The 26,229-nt window shown below is 43.5% G+C and overlaps 1 protein-coding gene across 6 annotated transcripts in view; it reads right to left on the bottom strand.

Annotated features, from left to right (window-relative positions):
• LOC147209132 (adhesion G protein-coupled receptor L3) overlaps positions 1 to 26,229 on the bottom strand; it is a 132,067-nt gene that overhangs the window by 50,147 nt on the left and 55,691 nt on the right. For 3 of the 6 annotated variants that reach the window (XM_086104766.1, XM_086104765.1, XM_086104768.1), the window contains exon 1: positions 9,086 to 10,170. In XM_086104766.1, coding sequence (XP_085960892.1) covers positions 9,086 to 9,953 — 868 coding nt within the window. In that variant the 5' untranslated portion in view covers positions 9,954 to 10,170. Of the gene's footprint in view, positions 1 to 9,085; positions 10,172 to 11,180; positions 11,195 to 15,397; positions 15,508 to 26,229 lie in introns of those variants that run through there. The other 3 variants (XM_086104767.1, XM_086104764.1, XM_086104769.1) reach the window with 2 other exon arrangements.

Here is a 26,229-nt window from a genome sequence, read left to right on the forward strand (position 1 = left end):
TCCCTGTGTGGAGTTTGCATGTTCTCCCCGGGCCTGCGTGGGTTTTCTCCGGGTGCTCCGGTTTCCTCCCACATTCCAAAAACATGCATGTCAGGCTGATTGGATGCTCTAAATTGTCCCTAGGTGTGAGTGTGGGCGTGGATGGTTGTTCGTCTCTGTGTGCCCTGCGATTGGCTGGCAACTGATTCAGGGTGTCCCCCGCCTACTGCCCGGAGATGGCTGGGATAGACTCCAGCACCCCCCGCGACCCTAGTGAGGATCAAGCGGTTCGGAAAATGGATGGATGGATAGTTTAAAACACCGAATGGTTATTGGATTTGTTTCTTTTTAAGCTCCCTCTTGATGACCAACCTAAATCTCAAATTTAATGGATAAAATGATCTTAAATCTGCTTTTTTGGGGAGAGGGGGTGATTTTGTTGGTATGCCGTCTTTGTAATTCTTAAAACAAATTCTGATGTATGTATTAAATCACAATTATGCTCTGAACTTGTGTCTCTCAATATACAAGCAGCCTTCTGGCTAAAACCTATTTAGCCATCGAGAGGATGAGGGGGGAAAAGAAGAGTGAGTGACATGACTCAGCAGAAATGACATCAAGCTGCAGCATTTGCAGGTACAGCAAAGCAAAGTGCTCACTTCAATGATTCATATTTGTTTCGCCATCATGCAGTGTGTACCTCAAGGTAACACGACCCCGTTGTCCCGGTGATATCAAAGTTTTTCTTTTTAACTTTTTTATTTATCTGTAAATCAGGAACAGGGTTGCACCAAACGCAGCAAAATGTACATAACGACGAATCAAATAGCAAATAAAAAAGGGCACTATTGATGGCTGACTTGTTCACCTCACTTTTTTTTTTTTTTTTAATTCTTGCGGAAGGTCAGTGAAGGCAACAAGTGCTGAGAAACTGGAGGTGTTCCGCTTGGGATCAGGGACTTCAAGTATTGGAGCGGATGCAGGATGGACAGATTGTATCAGTTCAAAAAATGCCATCGCAATTTAAAAGGTCAAACATCATGCAGGAATCACCCAAATAATAATAATAATAATAATGATATGTTACTGTGGAGTCATACCACAGGGGTGGGCATTCCCATGATGATGATGATGATGAGGGCATGTGATATTATTGCATTGATTTCTAATCAATTAGGCATATTCGCATCAAAAAAGTGCAACACGAAGACGTGCAAATAAGCAATAGTCATTAAGAACAAGAGTAATCAAACAGCTAGTTGGCATTAAGTAAATAAATGGAAATTAGAATAAATGAAACCGGAAGCCATTTTGTCATTCTCGTAGAAGCCCGAAACCGATGAGGGCATAAACTGAAACTCATTTTGGGGGTGGATGATATATAATAGCGTTTGCTTTCCTGAGGATCTGTTTATTGTCGACGAGCATGAGCCTTTAGAGAAATTTAGAGATTCAACAAGACATTGGCATGCCCCCCAAACCCCCAAATTCTTGTTATTCTCACTTTGCAATGGCATTGACACATTGTTGTTTATTTATGAATAGTGTTATGAAAATGGGTGTATCAAAAATGGCAGCTCTATTCCTTAATGCATCACAAGAAAATCAAAGCAAAGCTACACTTGAAGGATTCTGCGTGTGCTTCCCAGAGGGGAATGGGGAAAAATTGAAATGTGAATTTTGCAATAATCATGACAAAGTTAAGCTCGACCAGGTTCCACGACGGAGTTGGATAAAAAGGCTCCACATGCTGGCTAATTGTGTCATTGAGAGTCCTCTGATCATTTCTACTTTGCTTTAACGGCAACATATAAAAGAACAATAATTTAAAAAAAAAACACACAACACACAAATAAATGAGCTTGATCACCCGCCCCACACGGAGCTTTGCACTTCATTTCAAAGCGAGATAATTAGCCCCGCCGCTCGCGATCCCAAGCCCCTTGGCTCGTGCAATTAGATAAGCCGGCTCCACTCGGCTCTGGGAGCAAGAGGAGGCATTACCAAACGGATCCCCAACGTGTGACTCGTCGAAAGTTTCGCAGATCAAACGAAGCCCGAAAAGGGCTTTCGGGCTAGTGAGAAATTAAGACGGGGAAAGTGACTTTTTCCAGCCTTGTGCCGAACCCAATTGCCCCCTCATTTGAGTATTGCAACCTTTATGCATAGTTGCACACACCGGAGAAGATTGGCTCGTCGATGTGTGATGTCATCCAATAACCTTTTCTATCTATTCATTTATTTTGCTTTCCCGTTTCACATCTGCATAAGGCGATCTCGGTTTCTATTTTTTGACTTGGCGCACACTCCAAAGTTAGAAGAGCAGAGATCCACAATGGTAATAAAATCCATCGTGCTGTTTCCCTGGACATTTATAAGGAACTCTTCAAGCGCCATCTGTTCACCAACGCATACTGTGTATTTGGGAAACAGCAAAACACACACACACACACAGATTTTTAATTACTACTTCAAATTCCATTAAGCAGCCTTTGCTCCCATGAAAGATGCTATAGCCATACACTGTAACCCAAACATACTGCTCAATTCAAATTGGACCAGTTTTGGCATTTGATAGCACCTAAATACCCTAACATGGCGTTCTTGCACGATGAAAACTGATGGCTCAAGTGAATCCAAAATTTGTTTAATATTGTTCTTCTGATTGGGTGCTATGACTTTTCTGGACACTGAGGCTTTTCCAGGTCCTATTTTAAGCATCCCCCTCTGCACCACCTGTAAATCTCAAGAGGGTATGACAACCTATTGAGTATAGGAAGGATAGATACGCTAGTTTTAAGATATTGGTGGTGTTTAAGTTAACTTGCCCTGTCCTCGTGTAACGATAAACACGAATGAGGAGCAGGGAGTGCGTAAAAGACAAAGAATGTCCAAAGTATGGAATCAGTTTACAGTCGTTTTACATTTAAAAAATGCAATGTGCCGACTGGAAAGCAGAACTAACTTGCGAAAAAAGCACATCTGTGAGCCAACGCAATTTGTCTAATGTAATGTAGCCTACCGCCCCAAGTTAGAACGAGTTGTAGCCTCTCCACATGTGGTCAAGGACAGACGGAGCCACAGGTGCACTTTCAATTGCTTTGTTGAACAAACGGTAACAAAATGAACACTTGAGCACCTTCATATGCGAGCTGCCGATGGCCACAACAGACGGCAAGTCAGTGTCGAACCTGAGCGAAAGACAGCCAACTCGACACTCTCATAATAATAATAATAATAATAATACATTTTATTTATAAGCGCCTTTCAAGACACCCAAGGACACTTTACAATAACAAAAAACACAAAACAATACGGGTTGAACAGCGGCAGCGTTCACTCAACCCGAAAGTCAGAAAGAAACCACAAGGGAGGGAGAGGGGGAGAGAAAAAAACCCACGCTCGAACTACCCTCATTTTGAGGATAATTCGCTGACACCCATGTCACTCACCAGGCTCCACTTTTGAAAACCACACGCTTTCAAAATCACAGTACTGCAGTGCACTACCTAACCAAAAATAATACCTGCACCCCACATGCATAATTTGTATCGGTAGTGCACAAAATATATTTTGATGCAATTACTTGCAGAGTTGATAAATTAAATGGATTACACACCATATTGGCCCGAATATAAGACGTTTTTTGCATTGAAATAAGACTGAAAAAGTGTGGGTTGTCTTATATTCGGGGTCTAGACATCATACCCATTCACGACGCTAGATGGCGTCAGATATCATTGAAGCGAATCCTAAACTTGACTCACCAGGCCAAAGTGAATCCCTGTCACGAAGAATAAAAATAAAAATAGCGGTAGCATGAAGAAGAAAAATAAAAAATAGAGGTAAGAAAGAAAAGAGAAGAAAATAATAGAAGAGATAACAGAAAATGGAGAAACATATCTGGAGAAAAGTGGGTTGAAGGTCGGCCAGGTTAACCGGCAATTGAGGAGAAGTTATGATGTAATTTACATTTCAAAAACCAGAAGACATTCATTTACGAATGTGATTGCACTTTAGTTAACATATTTAAATGTTCACATATGAAGATTTGAATGAGGCAACATAACATGCTTTCTCTCTCAAATATATTGTTATAATCCTTTGTTTCAGATGTACTGTAATTATTTTCTGTATAAAAATTAATTTGGTGTTCAAAAAGTCTTTTTTCAAACTTGAGTCTTGAAAAAGAGGGGGTCGTCTTACAATCAGGGCCGTCTTATATTCGGGCCAATACGGTAATTGTTCTAAAAAATATTCAATAGCCCGAGCCCTAAAGGAAGATCAGTCAAGAAGTTGCAAAGATGTCACGGCACGGCCTGTGGATCACTGCTCTTCGTCAGCGCGCAATCAGACTGCCCTGATGCCAAGCATATAGATTATTGTTATTATTTCATTGCGTTGCTATCCATCAGTTGCCACACAGCTCAATTATGCAGCCAGACATCCGGTAATGGTCCGATATCATCTAACATGATGAGAGCCATAATGGAGGGGAGCCATGCATTGTTTGCCAATTAATTTCTCATTCCCGAGCTCTCGTCCCGGGACTTGAGAGGGCATTTAATGGAGGTCAGGCGGCGAGGGAGAGAAGAGCGCGCAGCTGCCGCACGAGCATGACAAATCGTAGCGATTCCTAGATACCGAACCATCTTGTGGTGAGAGCGCTGTTTCATGTACGTTTTGGTTTCTATGTAGATAGAATAGGAATTAAAGTGAAAGCAGATCTTGGGGGCATGGTGTTTATAGAGGTGGAGGCCAAACCTAATCTTGTACTCATTCTAAATATTATGAACGTATTTCCTCATATATGGGCCAGGAATGTTCATTTAGTCATCTTCTACTAGGGGCAAGGTGTTTATTCGAGTAGATGCCTTTATTTGGGCCAACAAACTTGCAATATATTTGCAAAAACACAGCATTAAGATGTTCTCATATAGTGCCCAAGGGAGATTAATTTAGTCAACTTTAAGGAGGGAAAAAATGTATGTTAGGGGTGAGGTATTAATTAAGGTGGAGGTCCTTTATTTGTACAGAGAGTAGATGTCCCCATATAGGGGCCGGGGGATGTTTATAGACTCAACCTCATGGCGGGCTAGGGTTCTAAAAGATAAGGAGTTTATTGATGTTAAAGCAATGATTAATACAAGCTTAATTGTACCAAAACATTATTTTAGAGCCTATTATCCCCTCATACAGTAACTACAGTTAGGGCAAACCTTTTATTCGGGGCGAGTTGTCAATTGAGTGTGATACCTTTATTTCTAGGAACAGATTTATATACCACAAAAATATAGTTTTTGATACTATTTTACAATTATAATATTATGTGTTTTCATATAGAGGCTAGGGGTATTTATATGGCCAACTGCAGTGAGTACCAGGCATTTATTACGGGCGAGGCATGAATGTGATGTGCAAATGAGCGAGTAGCCTACATCGCTAAGCCCTAACACCAAACAAGAGGCCTTCACTGGCCTCAGCTATTTATTGATGTTTCAATAAAAAATAAAATAAAATAAAAATGTAGTCGCGTGGGTGGGCATGAGAGGGGGGCACTCTTGAGGGTCTGCAATGACGGAACCCACCGGACAACATCAGAGCACTCGAGTCGCGCGCCGATTATCTCTCAAACGCGCTCTTGCCAAGACCCGCGTTTATCGCTTAGACGCTCTTAATCAGTTTAGTGGGCACCCGAGCCAAAACATGGAGTGTTTCGGGCACGCTTTCCCCTCCAAAAGCCTGCGGGGCGCGGCGTCTGGCGTGAGGCCGCTGCCAGATGGCAACATGTGGCAAACGTACAAAAAAGGCCAGACAGTGAATGAATCTCTGACACGGACTGTATGCAACCATCTTGGACCCGCACGTTGGATCGCATATTGGCCAAACAGCTTTGGGATTCATTCAGAAATATACCAAGAGCTCCCAAAATGGGCCGACTTATTCAAGACGTCTTGTGCAACAGAAATGAAAAGTCAAGAGAAGATTAGAAACAATACAGAGTCGCAAAAGGATCCAATGCATGCGCGGGCACGTGTACTTTGTACATGTCATGAGATGAATCATTCATCTCATGACATGTACAAAGGCATAATTCACATTCATCATGAATGAAAAAAAAAAATCTAAAAAACTTGACTGCGATCTGTGATTTGAAAATGTAGGAAAAATTTGTTGGCCAGTATTATTAATAATAATGACTGCAAAGCATAGGCCAGTATCACATTCTGGCGGTATGACAACCGTGAGCAAAAACAGAGCATTTTTACCGTGCTATGGATGGTAGGAATATCGATTAATCAATCAATCCCTACAGATGAAGTGACATCCCGCATGCTTGCATGGGCATGAAAATAAGTCGATGTATCTCACCGAATCAATATCAGAACGAATGAATAAAAATCAAACTTGGTCAAATCACAATCCAAAGAATGGAAATTGAATTGAATCACAACATTCATTCATTTTCCGATCCGCTTTGTCCTCACCAGAGTTGCAGGGTGTGCTGGAGCCTATCCCAGCTGTCTTCGGGCGGTAAGCGGGGGGACACCCTGAACCAGTTGCCAGCCAATCACAGGGCACACATAGACGAACAACCATCCGCGCTCATAGTCACACCTAGGGACAATTTTCGAGTGTTGCATTAACCTGCCATGCATGTTAATGTGGGAGGAAACCGGAGTACCCGGAGAAAACCCTCGCAGGCATGGGGACAACATGCAAACTCCAAACAGAGCCTGAGCCGGAATCGAACCCTGCACTTGTGCACTGTAAGGTCGACGAACTAACCACTGGACACCAGGCTGCCCCAGAATCGCAACATGAGGAATCAAAATCCAATCAAATTGTGAGGTTCTTCCAATACCCAGCTCTACTTTTTAGCAATAGAACGACATCTAAAAAGAATTCAAAGTGCCCACCAATATGACATTGTACACTTGAAATAGTTCCGCTCGCCTGTTTTTCATGCTCACTGCCACCTTGCATGCTAAAAGTACGCAAAGAGGGCAAGACGCAATCCACAAAATTAAAAAAGTTGCAGAAAAGCAGTGTTCTATAAATAAGTAGTGCCCCCCCCCGCCCCCATGAATCCCAGCAGATTAAAAAGCATCCATTTATTGTGCGCTAAATAACTGGCTGCTGTAAAAATATTACACTGAACCAATAAAAGTCAGTAAAAGCTATAATATGTGAAAGACGAGCACAGGGGGAAACAATAAAATAACAAAATAAAAGGTTTTTGTTACTGCTCTTTAACGACTCTGCCAAAGTAACTTCATAAGGCATTTTTCTTGCTCTTGCATATTTACAACACAACAGAAATGTTGATGCACATTGGCCCTCGGAACTCAATTCACATTCAAATGTTCCCGCAGTCCACTGGAGCTCGTTCCCGATTTACAGGGTCGCTCGCACACTAAAAACGTGCTATAATGGATTCATTGTCACATCGAAAGGTCAGGGAGAATCTTTCCCTAGAATATTACTCGTTCTGTTTACGGCGATAAGGTGAGGTTTCAGCTTCAGGTTAAATTGGGGTTTGGTTTTTGGTGTGGGTTTGGTATTGGGTTAGAATCGGATTACGGTTTAGGATTAAGATAAAATAAGGGTTCAATTTGGGGTTTGGTTTTATTTTAGGTTGGGTTACGGTTAAGGTAAAGGCTTAGTGCTTCAGAATGACAACTGCAAAAAAATTAAATAAAAATAATCATAATTATTATAATCTTTGTGTGGCATATGAGAAAATCAACACCTCCCTTAAATAGACGCTAAATCCAACAAAGGTGTGTCCATTTTGTTCTCCGCAAGAAAATGTGACGTTAACATGCATGGTCAGGAAGATGATGAAACAGCTCCTTTATTACTCTGGAGGGGTGTTTTTTTTCCATGTACTCTCCCGATTTTTTTGTTACCCCCGCATTTCAATTTGTGCTCCATCTGTCCATGAGCACTGACGTTTTACTACCGCTATTCATGCCGCTCGTGTGGAGGCCCGGCGATTTTGCACAGCGACTCGTATCCAATAAAAGGAGAAACACACGAGCTCCCTCTTATTAAGCACAACAAATTATATTACGGCCGGCTGTGTGTCGGCCAAAGCAAACGCCCTGTTAGCGCGGTCACAGAATATATGAATTGATTATCGCAGTAGGACGTCGTGCATCAGGGAGAGGGGAAAGAAAATCTGTTGGTTGGAGCTCGAAAGCAGCAGGTAGTGAAATGATCGACGAAAGGAGCATTTTTTTTAAAAAGGGCCCCACAGTTCTGTTTACGAGCTGATGGTGTTTTTGTGCGTGGATATGCCAATTTGACAATTACATCATTGGAATACTAACAATGGAAGGCAAGCAGTGTTTTTGAAATGTGACAGCGGTTTTTGTGGGATGTTGTTTCTGTCCACAAAAAAAAAAAAAAGCAACGATTATAATCAATTTGAGATCATCTTACTTTCTTCAGTCACTCGACAGAATGACCTACTTTTGGTATTACTCGTTCGTGCATGGTGAGTCCCAAGCCTTGGTGAAGAAGTAATGTGTCAGGAAGGGCACCTCGCATATAAACTGTGCCAAACAAATCATGCAAGTTACCCCTGAAAGGACAAGATGAAAGTCGTGACAAAGTTATTTGTTGTTATATTTGCGGCGGTATTCTATGCTGAACCTCAATCTGAACTCGATTGCGAACCAAAACAGCGGCACAGCAATCAAATATTCCTGAAAATAAAGTCAAGTGTGGAGAGTCACTGTACAATATTGTGGTACCTCTACTTACGAACTTCTCTTTATACGAAATTTTGAAGTTACGAAATGTCTCAACAGGAAAATATTGCCTCTTGTTACGAAATCAATTTCAAGATACGAAAAGTAAAAATACAGCCTGTGCTGCTAGTTGCAGCTCCGAATTTCCTGAACGCAACATATTGCACATTGGAACGAATTAGGGCATTTACGTGGAAAACGCGTCTCTATTTACAACATTTTCTAGTTAAGAAATTTCTTCCAGAACCAATTAATTTCATAAGTAGAGGTACCACTGTATTGTGTATAAGCTTTTTTCCCTATGAGCTTGGCCCCATGGCGAGAGAAAATTCCAAAAGTAGACTTACCGAGGCGGTTCTCCAGCACGCCGAAGTCTAGGGAGTACTTGACCACGTGGTAATTGTTCCAAACGTAAAGCAGATTGTCTCTGGGATTATAATCCACGGCAGCGATGTATTGATAGGAGTTGGGAAACGGGATGTCAAGGAAGCCGTCTTTGCTCAGCTCCGTGTTGTAGATGTAGTCGATCTTGTTCCCCGTGGCCTCGTTGTCGTCGTCCTCGTACACCGACTTGACAACGTAGAGGACACCGCAGATCATGAAGGCGTTGGACGCCGAGCGTTTGTCGTACGCCGTGTCCCACGTGCCCTCCACGCGTAACGTGTACGGGTTGAGCTGGCTGATGACCATGCGGCCGTTATTCTGCTCGGTGGCGTAAATGACCCACAGGCCGTTCTCGTCCACCGCCAGATCAATGTCGGATTTTCCACCCCAGCGGTACGGCGAGGTGTCGTGGTAGTTGGCGTTGGCGATGATGGCCTCGCCGCTCTTGATGCGAGTCCGTAGGTCGAACTTGACGATGTTACGCGTGCGCTCCTTGTTGAAGAACAGCGCGCCGTCGTACACCACGAAGCCCGTGCCGTCCACACGGTGCGGGAGCTTGTAGGTCGTCGTCGGCCTGCCGGCGACAAAATCCTCCTTCGAGGAGTATTCTGTCAACGTGTCTGTGCGGTAGGGCGTCCACGGCATGTAGTAGATCTTATCGGAGGCTTGGAGGGGGTCCTTGCACCACGCTCCGGACTGGTGATCCGATTCGAAGAGGTGCTCGCTCTGGTATACCCTGCGCAGAAGCCCTGGGCACAGGAATACTGAGGAGCCAAAATCGGAGAAAAACAAGTACGGAGTTACATTGGCAGGTAACGGTAGCAGGATCATCTATTCAACCAACCACCTGTCCATATTGTTTTGCGGCGTGTGTCAAAACATTTTGGAGGCAGCGCCAGGGGAAGAATTTTTTCTTCAGTTACCCCCATAAATCTTGCAACAGTTAAACAGACTTTAACTACCATGTGCACCAATGGACGAGTGGGTCTGGGTTCCAATCTCGGCTTCGGTGTTTCTCAAATTCGGACGCCTCGACTTCATTTGCATACGCTAATTCAGCACTATAGGCAACCAACAGACACTTTGTGGGATGGACAAAATCATCTTTGAAGGACCCTCTGGAAAAACAGTGATCCCCTAAGTAACAGGTGTTAAACTGAAGGCCCGGGGGCCGGATCTGGCCCACCACATCATTTTATGTGGCCCAGAGTAGTGATTCCCTTTGCTAAAGCTAAGATCCGAGTATTAGATTGTATGTCATTATGATCCAAATACCAACAGTTTGGCGGCTTTCCCATCCTGCCAAACTTCCATGTGCTGTGAAAATAATCGATTTTCAACACTTGCTGATGTTTTATGTGACACTGTTATTTTATGTGAAATGTTCTGTAAAGCACTTCGTTACAGCTAAAACTGTTGTGAAAGCGCGAAAGAAATAAAGATGTATCGTCCAATATTCTACTTTTTGCCATCTCCAGGAGTCGAACTCATCCTACAGATTTTGTTCAAGCCACAATTCATTGGTTGCCCAGGGGACTATTCAATTTGACACATTTCGGGCTGCTTTGTAAAGAAAGAGGCGAGGGCCCTTTAAGAAAACACACACCACAAGACGAATCTGGAACGATAGCACACAATGATGCCATTCATAGGAATTTTGTTTACCCGCTATGTGCTTCTTTCAAGCCGTTTCTGCTGATAAGGGATGAATATGGCGACTATGATCTGTCTCCGCTATTGATTAGCGAGTCCCTGAAGGTTATAGCCATCATCATGTTAGGGCTATAATCAAAAAAATGCTGACAGCTTATTGGACAAGCTATTGATCACCCTTATAAAGCTGTTGCTTTAATAGTATGCAGCTGATAAGGTTGAGCTCAGATAAGCAGTCGGCGGATTTGCCCCGTGAATGGCATTTTTTTTTCATGCACACCAACGACGCACAATGAAATCCCAGATGTAATAAAATCAAAATAAATACATAAATAAAATGAATACCATCACCATGCGCCAAGAGGTGGAGAGAGGTGAAAAAACAATTGTTGGCATTTAGTTACCTTTTTGCTCCACTTCTACATGTCGGCATGAAAAGGGAAAGAGAGAAAAAAAAAGACAGGAATAAAGATTAATGAAGTCATCGTCAAGAATCATCCCATAAAAAAAGCACGCTGGTATAGCGGAAGAAATGGCCAAAGAAAATGAAAGACCTTTCACGGCGTTGCCGCATATTTTCAAAGCAACTCGTTTCATTCATTTTAAACTCAACAGTTTTTCTGTAACATTCCAACATGACTTTTGTAATTTTACAACGGGTAGGCTAATCATTTGGGTGAAAAAAAAAGGTAGAGAACTAATGAAAAGAAGTACAGCTATATTGTGGCATTTCGATCCAGTCGTGAGTGTCCTTGGAAATTTTGATACTTCAAACACCTGTTGTGATTTTTGACATCCGGCTCCTTGTTACACAGCACAGCAAATTGTGGAAATAGAAATAGAAATGAAAGATGGGACAGTTGAACAAGTCATACATTTGATATGGCATATGGTTTCATTTAACATTTTGAGTGTACCGAAGAAAGTGAGATAATGCATCCAGTTGATGTATGCGGATTTACTATAAGTGCCGTCTACTTTCTTCTTGAGATACGACAACGGGCCCGAGAGCGTCGACGCTATCGCGTTCGCGATACAGATTTCTGGGTGAATAATTAACGCTTGCCAATTTCACACCCACGACGGCGAAGACGTCAGAGCAGCATCATTAGCGGCTAATAGAGATTCATGGCAGGAAGGGCGGCCATAGTTCTTTTCTCCGAAGCGACGAGCGGCGAAGGCCTTAACGCCGTCCCATCAGCTTTTTAATTAATGACGTCGATTACGGCGCTTTGAATAGCATGCGCCTTAAGGATGAGGATGATGCCATCCTCGCTGGATTCTCATCTCTATCTCAGCAGCCTTCTTATACTTTTTCAGCTCTTCGTCTGCTTTCTTTGTGTATTGCGCTTGCATTTTCTCAATGGCTCTACTCTGCCGCTCTCTCATAACCTTGACAAGGCAGGATGCCGCTCTGACAATTTGGCACTCACCCAGCCCCAGAGCCCACGCTGGGGCCCGGGAAGAAGAACCAAGGGCAGTCCAAATTAAAAAAGCATTTGTGCGCGGCGAAATGGCAACCGGCGCAAAAAAAACATAAATTCATTCCAAACGCTGCCAAAAGGCTTCAGTGGATGGATGCAAATTCTCCTGTTGTCTTCCAAAGATGAGAAAAGGGTCAGAAATGCTCATAAATTTTCAAAACTCTTAAAATGTTTTGGGATCATAGTTTAGGGTATATTTGAACTATTATGATGGGCAAGTATAAAAAAAATATCTATATATGGAGGGAGTCATTAAATGGCAAATTACTGTACTCTAGGGCTGTGCGTGAATCTGTGGTGACTCAAACTGAGATGTGAATTAGCCATTAAAACCCAATTATGAATTTAAATTTGAATCATATCATTCGGGTCACAGGAATATTAGAATGGTACCGCCGCATTGTGCGAAGGAAAATTCTGAAATGTTTGTACATGTATGGGAATGTTTAGCCGGCTAATAAGCATTTTATGAAACTGTTAAACAATCAGTCAATAAATCCCATTGAGGCAGTGTGTCAACATTACTTCCCTGTTGTCCTCTGACAGCACAAAGGGAGTTTGCAAACATGGACGCTGGACTGGAGAGACGAATCCTCCCAGGTTAGCTTAGCGCTAGTTAGCTGGGATCACGGAACACGGATGGATTTCAAACGTCAAACATAGTGAAACAACACCCTGGTGTCTGCCACGAGCTTGTGTATGAGGAGGGATCGTGGAGGTTAAAGTAAATTACTTTCAACTAAAAAGGAAAACCTTTCGGTATGTTGGCATACATACAGTATTGGTTTTTACAATTTTATTTTTTTTTAAGTGAATATGATGCTTGGAAAAGTGCTTTGAACAGCATATGGCGTCGATAAAGCGCGATATAAGTACACTTCATTTTCCATGATCATCAAATTGGATCTTAATTTGGGGGGTGGGGGTATGATGGGTTTTTCGGCAGAAGCACAATTAGTAACCCATTCGAGTTAATTCGGGATTTGCTGCTTAAATGGTAAAACAAATCGTGTACTCATAAAACAAAAAAAAAAGCAAGAGAAGTTAAAGCAGAGAAAAGATGAATCTTCTCACGAAATGAAAAAGCATTTGTCTTCGAAACGCAACAAAGGGGGTGACACACAGGACTGCTTTTGGCAAAGGTGTGACTACCGAATCACGGTCTGAGCAAATACCACCGCATTAGGACTCCGGCTGCATTGCAAGCAAACACCATGTGCGGGGAAATCAATTTTGTGCTTTCACTTGCCAGCACAAAAGGGCCACGATTGGTAGCAGGTGTCGCCCAGCCCGTGCCAACCTACTCTGCGCTCGCTATTGCACTGGAGATAACCCTGAGCCGCTAGGTGTTTTTTTTTAAATTATTGTTATGAATTCTTATTCTGATTATTATTCACAAAATAGGTTGAAAACTCAAGTGGAAAAGTAGGAATGTCGTTTTTCATGGTCAAGAGGTCCGCAACTCCAATTTTTTTTTTTTTGACATCCTTTTTAGCCCTTTAGGGTAGTGCATGCATGTCATAGAAGTAGTGCATGTCAACAACATGCACTTGAGGCTTCGGGCTGCTCCTCTGCTAACATGGTGCCTTAGAAGGCACAGTTGGGGCGCCATCTTTGAATGTTCCAGAAAGAGCACAAAAATACGGGGGCGCAAATCAGCTTGCTTTTACCGTACACCAATTCGACCTTGTATAGAGGAACTACAATTCTGACCACAGTTGGATTTGCAACGGGTTCTTGCATTTGTAACATCAGCCAAAATGGCCGAATGCGATTGAACGGGACCACTGCAAACCAGTTACCATTGGTCACTTAGACCTGCATAGCTGCCGCTTGAACTTGAACCGCACATCACAACTCAATGCAAAAAAAAAAGAAAATTATCCAAATCAGTGCAAAGAGGTGCGTTTTTGGCCAGTAGCTGTGATGTATCGGCTGAGACATTTACATCTGGTCATTGGTGAAACTGTGAGGTCGACTCTACTCCTCAAAATGACGAACGTAGCAAAAGTGGCCAACTTCCAAGGGGGAGCGAGGGTGTAGAAACATTTCAAGGCGAATGTTAAGATGAACAAGACAGCAAAGAAACCCACAGCGGAGCCAGGTTGCGAAAGGCCGACATTTTCCTTCCGTGTTAGCAGATTTGAAGGCCCACTGAGGAGATGTAAGAACTTCATTACGGCTGACTGAGAACACTGAGCGGGTCACCCGCACAAGTGGTGACCTCTTCCGGGGCTCGGCCTTCGGGAGGAGTCGCTCCAGCGAAAGTTAAGCTTTTTAATAAGGATCGAGGAGAATAGACGGGGAAAGTCAATGTGAGAGGGGCGGACAGATGCCATCCGCCGGACATGTTTATGAGGCTTCGTAAAGGGTGGTCACATCACCGCAGCCCAACGGTAGTCTAACTAATCTGGAAAGTGCACTGGGGAGGAAGTACACGACAAGTTCAAATAAAACGCACACAGCTCCGTTGGTAAATCAAAGCGCACCGGGATCATTTTTCCTCCTTCAGAACGTTCCCTGAGATGAAAACATGGCAAACGGGCACTCGAGGCGGTAAATGATACGTCCCGATGTTGCACATCCAATCTTGCATCAATACATTCAATAATTGATCTTGCACGGCATCTGACCTTGGGTAACGTTCACATGTGGACCACACTGGGCAGGAGCTCAGTGAGGGAACTTGGTTTGCCAATCCGTGCTTCTTCAGCTAAAGCACGCGTGCGGCTAAAGCATGTGCTCAGTTAAGGTCATGCTAATTCATTAGTTTATGCCAACACGACTTTTGTTCAGGTAATGTCACCATCAAACTAAAGAAGGGTTACTAAACAGTGGGTGGGTCCGGGGGGGTCATTTGTCTCAAAATGGTGGAAGTGGAAGTTCCAAATAGTCCCTCTGTCTCTTTATGCATGTACATTTTTGACCACGGCGGTTTCCAGAGGCTGCGAGAATCTGTCAACAGATTGTTTCAAACTTTCCCCATATCAGCAAGAAGCAAAATTGAAGCAGGAGAGGACAAAAAAAAATACATATCATAACCGTGGGTAAACATTTCTGGTTCCACGGAGATAACGTACGTTTATAACCCGCTCATTAATACTTCCCGTCGTGGAGAGGAAATGAGAGAATACATACTGTATGGCACACATTCATATTGGACTTCCAGATATTTATAAGTTCCTGGGCAGGGGTCTGGAAATACGTCCGGTCCGGCCACCACGGCACACTGTGTCCGGTTATTGCATCTGAAACACACAACAAGGTCACACGTGAGCAACGGTGATAAGATCAGATCAGGTCAAATGATCCAGACGATTTGGTATAAGGGCATCACGGCGGTCAACTGTTTAGCACCTCTGGCTCACAGTGCAGAGGTCATGGGATCGATCGCGGGCCACGGCCTACCTTTGCGGAATTTGCATGTTCTCTGCGTGCCTGCGTGGGTTTTCTACGGGTACTCTGGTGGTCTTTCACATTCCAAAAACATGCACGGTAGGTTAATTGAGCACTCTAAATTGGAGTCAGAATGGAAAGTGTCAGCCTTCTGACTTTGATGTTGCACACATTATCCATTCATCCATTTTCTAATCTGCTTATCCTCACCAGGGTCGCGAGAACCGTCTTTGGGCAGTTTGGCAGGGTACATTTTGAAATGGTTGCAAGCCAATCAATCACAGGGCATACGTCGATGAAAAAACAGTCGCGCTCACAATCACACCAAGGGACAATTTGGAGTGCTCCATTGACCTGCCACGCATGTTTTTGGAATGTGGGACGAAACCGGAGCTCCCGGAGAAAACCCACACAGGCATCGGAACATGCAAACTCCATACAGGAAAGAGGATCCGGAATCCAACCCTGCATCTCTGCACAGTGAGGCGGACGTGCTAACAACCGCTGCAGACATAATGATTTTTGTAATTGTCTTTCCCAAGTTCAATTATTTATCGCCCTCTCATAACCAGGAACGAGATCGTCTTTCTTGATATCAATGCTCCGAGATGGGCCTCCTTTCAATCTATACTCATTCGCAGCCCATGATTATCTTGCAACATACAAAAATGGTATCTATTTCCCCTCCGAGTGATGCCCGCTTGCGAAAGTCAAGTTGAGGTCTGACACAATGATTCATACCGCACAATTAAAAGATTCTCGACACCTTAATTAACATTGATTGGCTGCCCGCTAATCAATCGAACCATATGAGAGATGTGTAAAAGGACAGGGGGGGGGGGGGGGATTTAATTTCGAGCCAGTAATGAGATATAGTCGGTCTAGTGTCCCCCCCCCCCTACCCCCCCGCCACCACCTCGGCCCATCGCCCTGCGGAGTTTATTCTCAGGCAGTAAATGCCCGTCAAGTCTACAAGGGGCTGAAGCTCTTTGTGAGTGAGAGACAATTTCAGTTCGTGGTGGCCTCGCAGCCCATTTGGGCTGGAGTGGACTCCAGTTAGACCTTTGACAAACACGCAGCAGCGAATGGGAGCCGAGGGCCATAGAGCTCAGCAGATCATAGCGGCATGCCATGTACGTTTTTTTTTTCTTCTCCTCGTTGTTAAGCTGAGAGCAAATGCAATCACAGTTTGTAATAAATTCCTCTTGAGGGATTAAACAACATCGTGTGTATCCGATGGGATGATTGCGCACTTTAATCCAGGAGCCTTCATCTTGACCTACATGCACAATCCCCTTTACCGCCGCCGCTGCAGCGTTTCAACCGGCAAAAAACGAGTGAGTTCCCGGGTCGTGATGGTTTGCTTTTTCTTCGGCTTTATGTAGCTTTTTTTTTTTGTTGCCAGCATCAAAAGATGAACTCCACATTTCGATTGATTTGACACAAGCATCACGTGACACCTAAAACGATTTTACGTTATTTTCAAAAGAAACACCTTCTCTTTGACAGCATGAATGAAGTAACTTTTTGTTGCGTTATTGTAGCGCTCATTCAAAAACAAGTACCGCCGCCATTGCTTGACGTCAGATGGCGTTAGCTCCGAATTACATGGCCATCTTGAATTAACCCCTCCTCATCCCCCCACTCCAGGTTTGGCCACAGTCCATCTCTTTTACATACGTACACCCGATGAGCTTCCCCAACCCTTCCTATTCTGTCGTCGGGCAGATTAGAGCGGAGGCCGCCAGCTGACAAGGCAGCACCGAGGAGCAGAGCTGCATGTAAGCACAAACTGTAATCGCTGTAATCGCCCAGTGCAGCTCTACACCAGTGATTCTCAAATGGCTCATTGCAGACCCATCATGAGTGGGTCGTAGATCCATTATGAGAAGGACAAGTGCGAAAAAAATAAATAAATAAAAAATTACATAGATGGTAAAGTCGAATGCATGTGTCGTTTACGACCAACAAGAACAAAAGTAATGAAAGGAGCGGCGTATTCGATCACTTGATCATAATTGTCTGCCAATATGACAGGAAAATGTGTCTTTGTAAGCTTTCGTACAACATGTGGACATAGTGAATTAAAAAAAATAATAATAATTAAACCATGCTTTAAAATTATTTGTACTACTGGTACTTACACCTACCTACCTTTTGTATTTTATGTAAAATTTACTCACATGCGGTTATAAAAACCTCAATAACAAATTATCAGACTTTTTCAAGATTTTCAATGGTGGGAATGTTTGAAGGAAGTGAATTTTGCTCTTCCACAAACAATTGTGGAAGCTTGACAGACAAACAACAAGCATATGTTGCCTTAATTTTTTTGGCGGGGCGGGGGGCAGTGAGGAGAGGAAGATTTTGTTGATGGCCTCATTCTAATTTTGAAAACATTCTTAAAACCATTTTAAAAAGCCGAAATTATACTTTGAAGTCTCCCAACATATATGCAACTCTGTCACAAAAACATTTTGAGGCCTCTAGAGGAAGAGAGAAAAAAAAAGGATGCCCAATGACTCAGTAGAAATGACATCATGGAGTTGCTGTGACCAACGACCCACCTAAATAAAACAAGTACTGAATTTTCCATCATCTTTTTGTGTTTTCAGTCCAAAGGGAGTGTGGACCTCAAGCGAACACAAACCCATTACTCATCTCATACTACTCGCAAATGTCATCTCGTTCATTATCTCATAAGAAGTCGACCAAATTACATAACAATAAACTCAAGCGGGCGCCTTTCAAATTCAACTCATGTCAAGCACTGCTAGATGAGTACCTCTCATGCCATTGGAAGTGTACCTAATGTTGTGGCCAAGCTACATTTATAGCAGACAAACACTTCTGTGTTTTTGGAAGCTTTCCAAGCAGCGTGCTGTCAAGGTGCAGGTGGACCTCGTCTGTTTGTTTGGCGAGACAGCCCCTCCGTCAAAAACGTGGACTCGCGCTTCAAAATGAGGAAACCAAAAAGCAGCCCTGCCCTGCTGTCTTTTTCGGTTTGTATCTCCCCTGCAATGTGCACGCGCTTGTGAGGAATTGTATTTATTTGAAAGTAGGGCGGTGACGGGGGGGGGGGGGGGGTGAGGAGAAAAGTGACGGACGGGTCAATATCCTCATCCCTCTGTAGGGAGCCATTACGCTTTTAGTGATGGTCTTCGCCACCCACGGTCTACTTCATTCATTATCTTTCCCAGCTGCAAGCCGCCGCATCCATCTTCTCTCATTCCACTTGTCTCCCGGTGCGCCACACACACGCACGCACACACACACACACACACACACAAACACACACACACACACAAAACTTAGCGTTCCAAGTTGAACTATTGTGCTATTCTCTGACAGCAAGGCCGTCAAAGCTGCGCATCAAATTAAGGATGTGTTCTTCCAGACGTTTTACTGCAGTGCTTGTTTTTACTTGGTGTACTATGTGCAATGTTGAAACATATCGGACGAAAAATTATATATTTAATATTTGACAAGACAATGAGAAAATACCAACACACACACGCACACACGCGCGCGCAAAGAAGGTCAGCCATTTTGGTCTGAAGCAACTGTTTTTAGAATCGTCCATTTCCAGTGTGCCAACTTGTGATTTGCTTCATTTTGTTTGTTTGATTTTTTTCTTTTTTTTTTGACTCTCGACAAGCCTAATCCTTCCCCGCCATTGGTGCAGATTAGTGGCTTTCATAAAATGTTTGCATCCTGCTCTCTAATTTTGTGCGTCAGGCGATAAGCACGCAGAATTGGAACATGGGCCTCTGGAGGGACTTTGAAATGGGCACAAGTTAATATGATATCATATCTACCCATAAAATATAAAATAACATGACCACAAATGTTGCGTGGCCACCTGGTGTTTTTTTTTTTTAACATGGTATTGTTTTGTATTGGTACCATCATCTATACCTAGACTCAAATATTTAATTTTATTTGTCAGATGCTTGTGTCTCTTTCTCAGGTGTATTGTATGAAATGTTTTTTTTTCTTTTTTACACCTGGATAAAAATATTAGCTGAAACGAAAGGGGAAAAAAAAGAAAAACTACAAAATTATGAGAAAATAATTAAACATCCATCCATTAACTGAGCCGTCTATCCTCACAAGGCTTGTGGGTGTTCTGGAGCCTCCCAGCAGCAGGAGGTCCACACCTTGAACTGGTCGCCAAACAATCGCAGGGCACACAGAGACAAACAACCATCGCGCTCATAATCACACCCAGGGACAATTTAGAGTGTTCCATTGACTTGCCACGCATGTTTTTGGAATGTGGGAGGAAACCTGAGTACCCAGAGAAAACCCACAGAGGCAAGGGGAGAACATGCAAACTCCATACAGGAAGGCCGGAGCCGGAATCGCAAATATTGAAAAGAATACAAAAATATTGGATGAAAATAATACACATCCTAAAAACATTGACATAAATTATTACCAATTATTATCCAAAAACACAAATATTTGAAAGAAAATATTACACTTTGAAGCTGGTGATACCGATTATCCATGAATGTGATCGTGTAAAAGTGTAAATTCTAGATCCGTCTTCCTCAACTGGCGGACCGCGATCCACGACCGGACCGCCGACCTCCTCTGTCCGGACCCTCGGCAAATTGTATAAAATAAGAAATTATAAAGTGATTTTTACGTTATACATTTTATATTTTTGGACTATAATCTGCGCATTACCGCGATCGCTTGTTAAAATTATCCGTTTTATTATTTGCGTGCACGAACAGATGTATTGCAGAGGACGCAGCAGCGCGACTGTGTGTGTATAATGTTTGACGAACTGGAGACCCTGGCTGAGCAGGGCATGTCGGCGATAACGATGCGCCGATTGGCTCCTCTGAACTTAAGGTGTGTCCATACATAAGCGTCACGCATTCAAAATGGATGATTGTGTCAGGAAACAGACGCATGCGCGACGCCACAGTGTGCTCACAGCTTCAGCACAGGAGAGCCGCACACAGACAATTAGACAAGACGAATCGCGGGAGGTTTCGATTGTGTGCAGTTTTGCTCCCGTCTACCTGGGGATCTTTGCAGCTGTTTAACAGCAGAACACCGCAACATGGTAAATGAACATCCCAATGGCGTCCTCAAATAATATTTGCATGCCTCAGACATTGCATTCACCTTTAGTGGAAGAACAGCACTGCACATTCCTGTGCTCCCTTGTGTCAGTATTTAAAATGGTACTTAACTCCTCTTCTGATATATTTTTCAGTGATTTCAGAGGGGATGTGAAAAGGGGAATTGTACAAATGAAAATAATATTTTTGTTTTCATGTTTAGTATTTATTTTGGTAAAATTAGTATTTTGTTTTGCTTTTGTTAAATTAAGGGGAAAAAAGACAACTACTGTTTAACAAAGTTAAAGTAAAAATGTCTATTTCCCTAAAAGGGCTATTTCTATTATTAAGCAGGTACAACTTAACAAAATAAGAGTTCCTCTGCCTCAACACAATACCTCTCATTATTTGCTGTGTACTGGCAAAGTGAATAATTGTTATTTTCATGCACCCCATTATTGGTTGGTTGTGAGGAGTGTTGATTTGTATAAGCTTGGCTTGACCATACTAAATTGGCATATAGCTCTGCTCCCCATGACCGCCGCATGGGACCGGACCTTGGTCTTAGTTAGTTAGTTAGTTAGTTAGTTAGTTAGTTAGTTAGTTAGTTCCGCCCGCTCCTATTTGGAACATTGGGCGACGAGCCTCCTCCATTTGTTCCGGTCACTGGCGACCTTTCTTGCTCCATGCCAGCTGACACCCATCTCACTGAGGTCTTCTTTGGCAGTCTGTCTCCACGTCTTCTTTGGCCTACCTCTCTTCCTCTTTCCACCCTCTGGCATCCAGTCCATGGCCACACTTGCCGGTCTCTCTCTTGGCAGCCGGAGTACGTGGCCGATCATTTTCCTTCTCCTTTCAGAGACAATGTCTGACAGTTCAGCCACTCCTGCCCTCTTCATCACCTCCTCGTTGGTGATGTGGTCTCTCCATGAGATCCTCAGGATGGATCTCAGGCAACGCCGATGAAAGACATCTAACTTGTTGGTAATGTTGGCTGTCTTCATCCATGTCTCACAGGCGTAAATCGCTGTTGGGATAACCACTGACATATAGAGGCGTAGCTTGGTGGTCGTAGTGATGGCTTTCGATGACCAGATGTTGCGGAGGCGTTGGAACACTCCCGCAGCTTTACCAAGTCTACTGTTGACGTCTTTCTCCACACCACCTGTATTTGAGATGTTACTCCCAAGATATGTGAAGCTGTCAATGTACTCTATGTCATGTTGGTGTAGAGTGAGTGGTTGAAGGTGTTGGTGCTGTCCGACGGCCATGGCCTTGGTCTTTTCCTGGCTAATTCGTAAACCGACCTTAACTCCGTGCTCATGCAGATTGTTGGTCAACTCCTGGAGTGCGGGCTGGGTGTGACTTAACAGAGCCAAATCATCTGCAAATTCCAGGTCAGCTAGTCTGCTCCCTCCCCACTTGATACCAACTTCCTCCCCTGTGATGGACTTCCTCATCACAAAGTCAATTATGATGATGAAGAGTAGGGGTGACAGAATGCAACCCTGTCTTACACCAGTGACAATGTCAAAATCATCAGTTGTGCCACTGTTGGTTTTGACACAACAGGTTGAGTTGTGGTACAATGACCTGAAGATGTTGATGTACTTGAGGGGTACACCATACAGCTGGACGATCTGCCACAGTGACTCCCGGTGGATGCTGTCGAAGGCTTTCTTGAAATCGATATAGTTGATCATGAGTGGTGTCTGAAGTTCTTGGCACTGCTCTATGATGTTTCGAAGGGTAAAGATCTGTTCAGCGCAAGACCTTCCCTTCCTGAAACCGGCTTGCTCTTCCCTCAAGATGTTATCCACTTCATCTTTAAGGCGATGTAGCAGGACACTGCAGAATACCTTGGTCTTATAAAAAAAAAAGAAAAAAAAAGTGGACCTACAGCCTTTCTAGTTGAGGACCACTGTTCTAGATCTACAAAAAATATTTTTCTTTAATAATCATTTAATATGATGATTTTTTTTATTTTTTTTGGCCATTAATTCATAAAACCGATTGAAAAAAGATTTTATGAAAACAGTCGTACCCAAACAAGAAGACAATTCGAGGTTTCCGTCTTCTCCTCTCGTGGGAGCATAAATAAAGAACGGCAGCTTGCTCGACTGTCACAGCAACATAATGACAATTTTCCACCAAGCCAGGAAATAAAAAACAGCCCACCGCTTGTAATATGCATGGGATCTACCTCATTTGAATACGTCCACAGGAGTGCAACTTCTCCGTTATGTGCATGTAAATCCAAACTCTGGGGAGCACCTGTACAGGAAGGATGCAGCGGAATGCGCAATAACTTGCCCAATCGATTTGTTTGGCGGGTGAGTCTTATTCGCCGGGGCCTGCCCATCCAATGATTTACGATTTCCGCGATGAATTCTTCTATTCTAGCCAACAAACCACGCCGCTCCCTATCTGGCTGCCGGCGCTTGATTTATCTTCAAAAGCCAAGAAGGGCCCCTTGGGACTCCCGGGCCTGTAGGCCCATTTTAATCTCAATCTGGGGATGTGGGAGGGAGTGGTGGTTTCGAGGGGGGCAGTCATAATTTCCAACTGCAGTGAAATGAATATTAACGTGACACATATTGAAAGAGAAATGATTCGACATGTAAGGTGTGAGGTGAAGAACCCCACTCCTACGACTGTTTCTCTACCCGATGGCAATACAACCAGAAGCAAAAGTCTTTAAAGCAGGGGTGTCAATCTCATTTTTGGCATGGGACACATTTTAGTTACCACTTCCCTTGGAGGGTCGTTTGAACTGAGACCATATAAATAAAGTCAAAAACAACGGTTTATTCAACTATTGTTTAAGTTACTGTAATGAGGGGTTTGGTTACAAGAAAATGCTGACTATGTGTCTCTTATTTAGTACATATGAGAATTGTAAATTTTGGCAGAGATTTTAGTAAGCATCATGGAAATTGACGTGTTTTATTTGCTTTCGTGGGCCACATCAAATGATCTGCCGGGCCAGATCTGGCCCCCGGGCCTTGAGTTTGACACCAGTGCTTTAAAGCTTTTGGTTGTGAACGGGCTTAAATGTTGTCAATGTACATTCTATTCGTAATTTGAACAGGCTACTTGAATTGTTTTTGCTTTGCAAGCGTCTTCTTTTGTTCTGTTTGGTCACATTTTGACATGTGCTTTTGGTTGTGTGAAGCACATTGAGTTGCCTTCTGTTTGAAATGCGCGAAATACATCAAGTTGCCTTGCCTTTCATTTTGCATTTGGATTTCTGAAAAATAAAACACTGAAGATGAACAAAATCCATTTCGTGTGAATACATCACAGAAAAAGTTTTTGTTTGAGCCGGGAGGAAGCATGCAGCGTGATCAGCATGCTACGAGCACCTTTGTCTCAATTTGAGCCGTGAAAAAACCCTGCAGGGTTAGCACTGCTAAGAGTAGCCACCAAGATTGGGCCTCACCTTCGTTTTTGGCAGATGGAGGTGGATTCCATTCACTGTACTGTGTTACAATCCACACACAAATCAATAAATGCAGTGTATCACAAAGTCACACATGCACGCACACACACACCCGCACACACACACACACACACACACACACCGTTTCACATTCACTCCCCTGCCTTTAAGCACCAATCCTTCATCTCCAGCCACAGTCACCATGGAAACTCCCTGTGTCCATCTCGGGGGTCGGCGCACAAAGCGCCGCCGTCTTTGCAAGCTCCACGAAACGCATCACGAAGCGCGCAGAGCTTATCTTGCAGGGAGGGTGTTAAGCCACTAATTACCGCACACGTACAAAAGGGATGAAGGTGGCTACAATAACAATCCGCTCTATCTCCACCAGCCATGAGCGACGGATGCGCACCTCCCTCAGCCGTCCTTTTCCTCCACATAAATACAACACAGCCACAATCAAGTATCACCTTTTCCCAATCGATGCCAACCATCTCAATCATGAAAATCCAGCAAGGAGGTGGTGATCGACCTTCAAGTTCGATGCAGGAAGGAGGGTAAGTGATTACAAAAAGCAACGCATGCCCAGGATGAAAAATAATCAGAAGAATAAACAAATTAAAAACTGTTTAAATATGACAACATCAGTCACGTTATCAAACTGCCAATCGCAGAGCACACAGAGACGAACAACCATCCGCGCTCACATTCACACCTCGGGACAATTTGGAGTGTTCAATTAGCCTGTCATGCATGCTTTTGGAATGTTTGAGGAAACCAGAGTACCCTGAGAAAACCCACGCAGGCACGGGGAGAACATGCAAAGTGATGGCCAGAGCTGGAATCGAACCCGGTACCTCTGCATGGTGAGGTCGTCGCGCTAACCACTCGACTACCGGGCTCATAATTTGACAAATAAATTGGGGTCACTCGTAACTCAGGATACCACTGTAAAATAACTTCTGGAGCTCAAAGACATCGTTTCGAAGAAATAATCAAATGATGGCCAAGTTTCAAGTCTGAGGTAGAGCAAAATTCCATCAAGTTTTCAAGGTGACAGACCGATTGTGACGGCGACAGCGGTGGCAGCCTCAGCAGGCAATAAGAGCGGCGAGCGCTGGTTTCAGATGAACCATCTTTGATCTGGGCTTCAAGCATCTCTCTCTGGTCCGCACAATCCCCGCCCGGCACCGCCACTCACTCCCCGGTATCCTTCATCATCAAAAAACATCTGACAGCTACGCTTCATTTTTTTCCAATTTATTTTGAGCTGGTACTATTAGGGTGTATGAGCATCACATCCGTTAAGGTAGACAGCCCAGTAACACGGTGTTCCGCATCGACATGCATGTCACGCCATTTTCAACTAACACCATCCAGCGTGTTTTCCTCCAAAGAGGAAGCACGTCAGAAAAAGTTGGAGAACTATGATCTATGATTATCCATTCAAGGAAAAGTTAAACAATAATCCATGAAAGTGGATCTGTTACGTCCAGGCGTGGGCTGCGGAGCCCACAAACGGTTGTACTTTTCCGAGGCATGATAAGGTGCATTCTCCAGCTATAAAATTACAATAAGAGGTTTGCTCTGGCTCACATACTGCGGAGCAGCGATAGAAGATTTTCCTGTTTTATGGAGAGTCGTTGAACTTTGCTGACATGTTCTGCCCAAACACAAGGACAAAGAATTTTGCAAATTAGCATTGCAGCCTGTTGTACAAGAGACCAAAAATCTGGATGCAAATGGGCACTAAAATTGTGTTTGAAGGACCGCTGCAAAATGCTAAAAAGTGTGTGTGTGCGCGCGTGTATGTGTTTGATTTGACGGTGTACCGATTCAATTCCTTTTGAGTTAACGATTTGATTCTACATTGCACAGGTGTCAAACTCAAGGCCCGGGGGCCAGATATGGCCCACCACATCATTTTATGTGGCCCGCGAAAGCAAATCAAACATGTCAACTTCCATGATGCTTGCTAAAATCTCTACCAAAATTTAAAATTCTTTAATGTAATAAATAAGAGTTATTGTAAGAATTTTCTTGTTACCAACCCC

This window comes from Hippocampus guttulatus, chromosome 2, assembly GCF_054856545.1.
Source record: "Hippocampus guttulatus isolate MCC_2025c chromosome 2, RoL_Hgut_1.0, whole genome shotgun sequence".
Lineage (NCBI taxonomy): Eukaryota > Metazoa > Chordata > Actinopteri > Syngnathiformes > Syngnathidae > Hippocampus > Hippocampus guttulatus.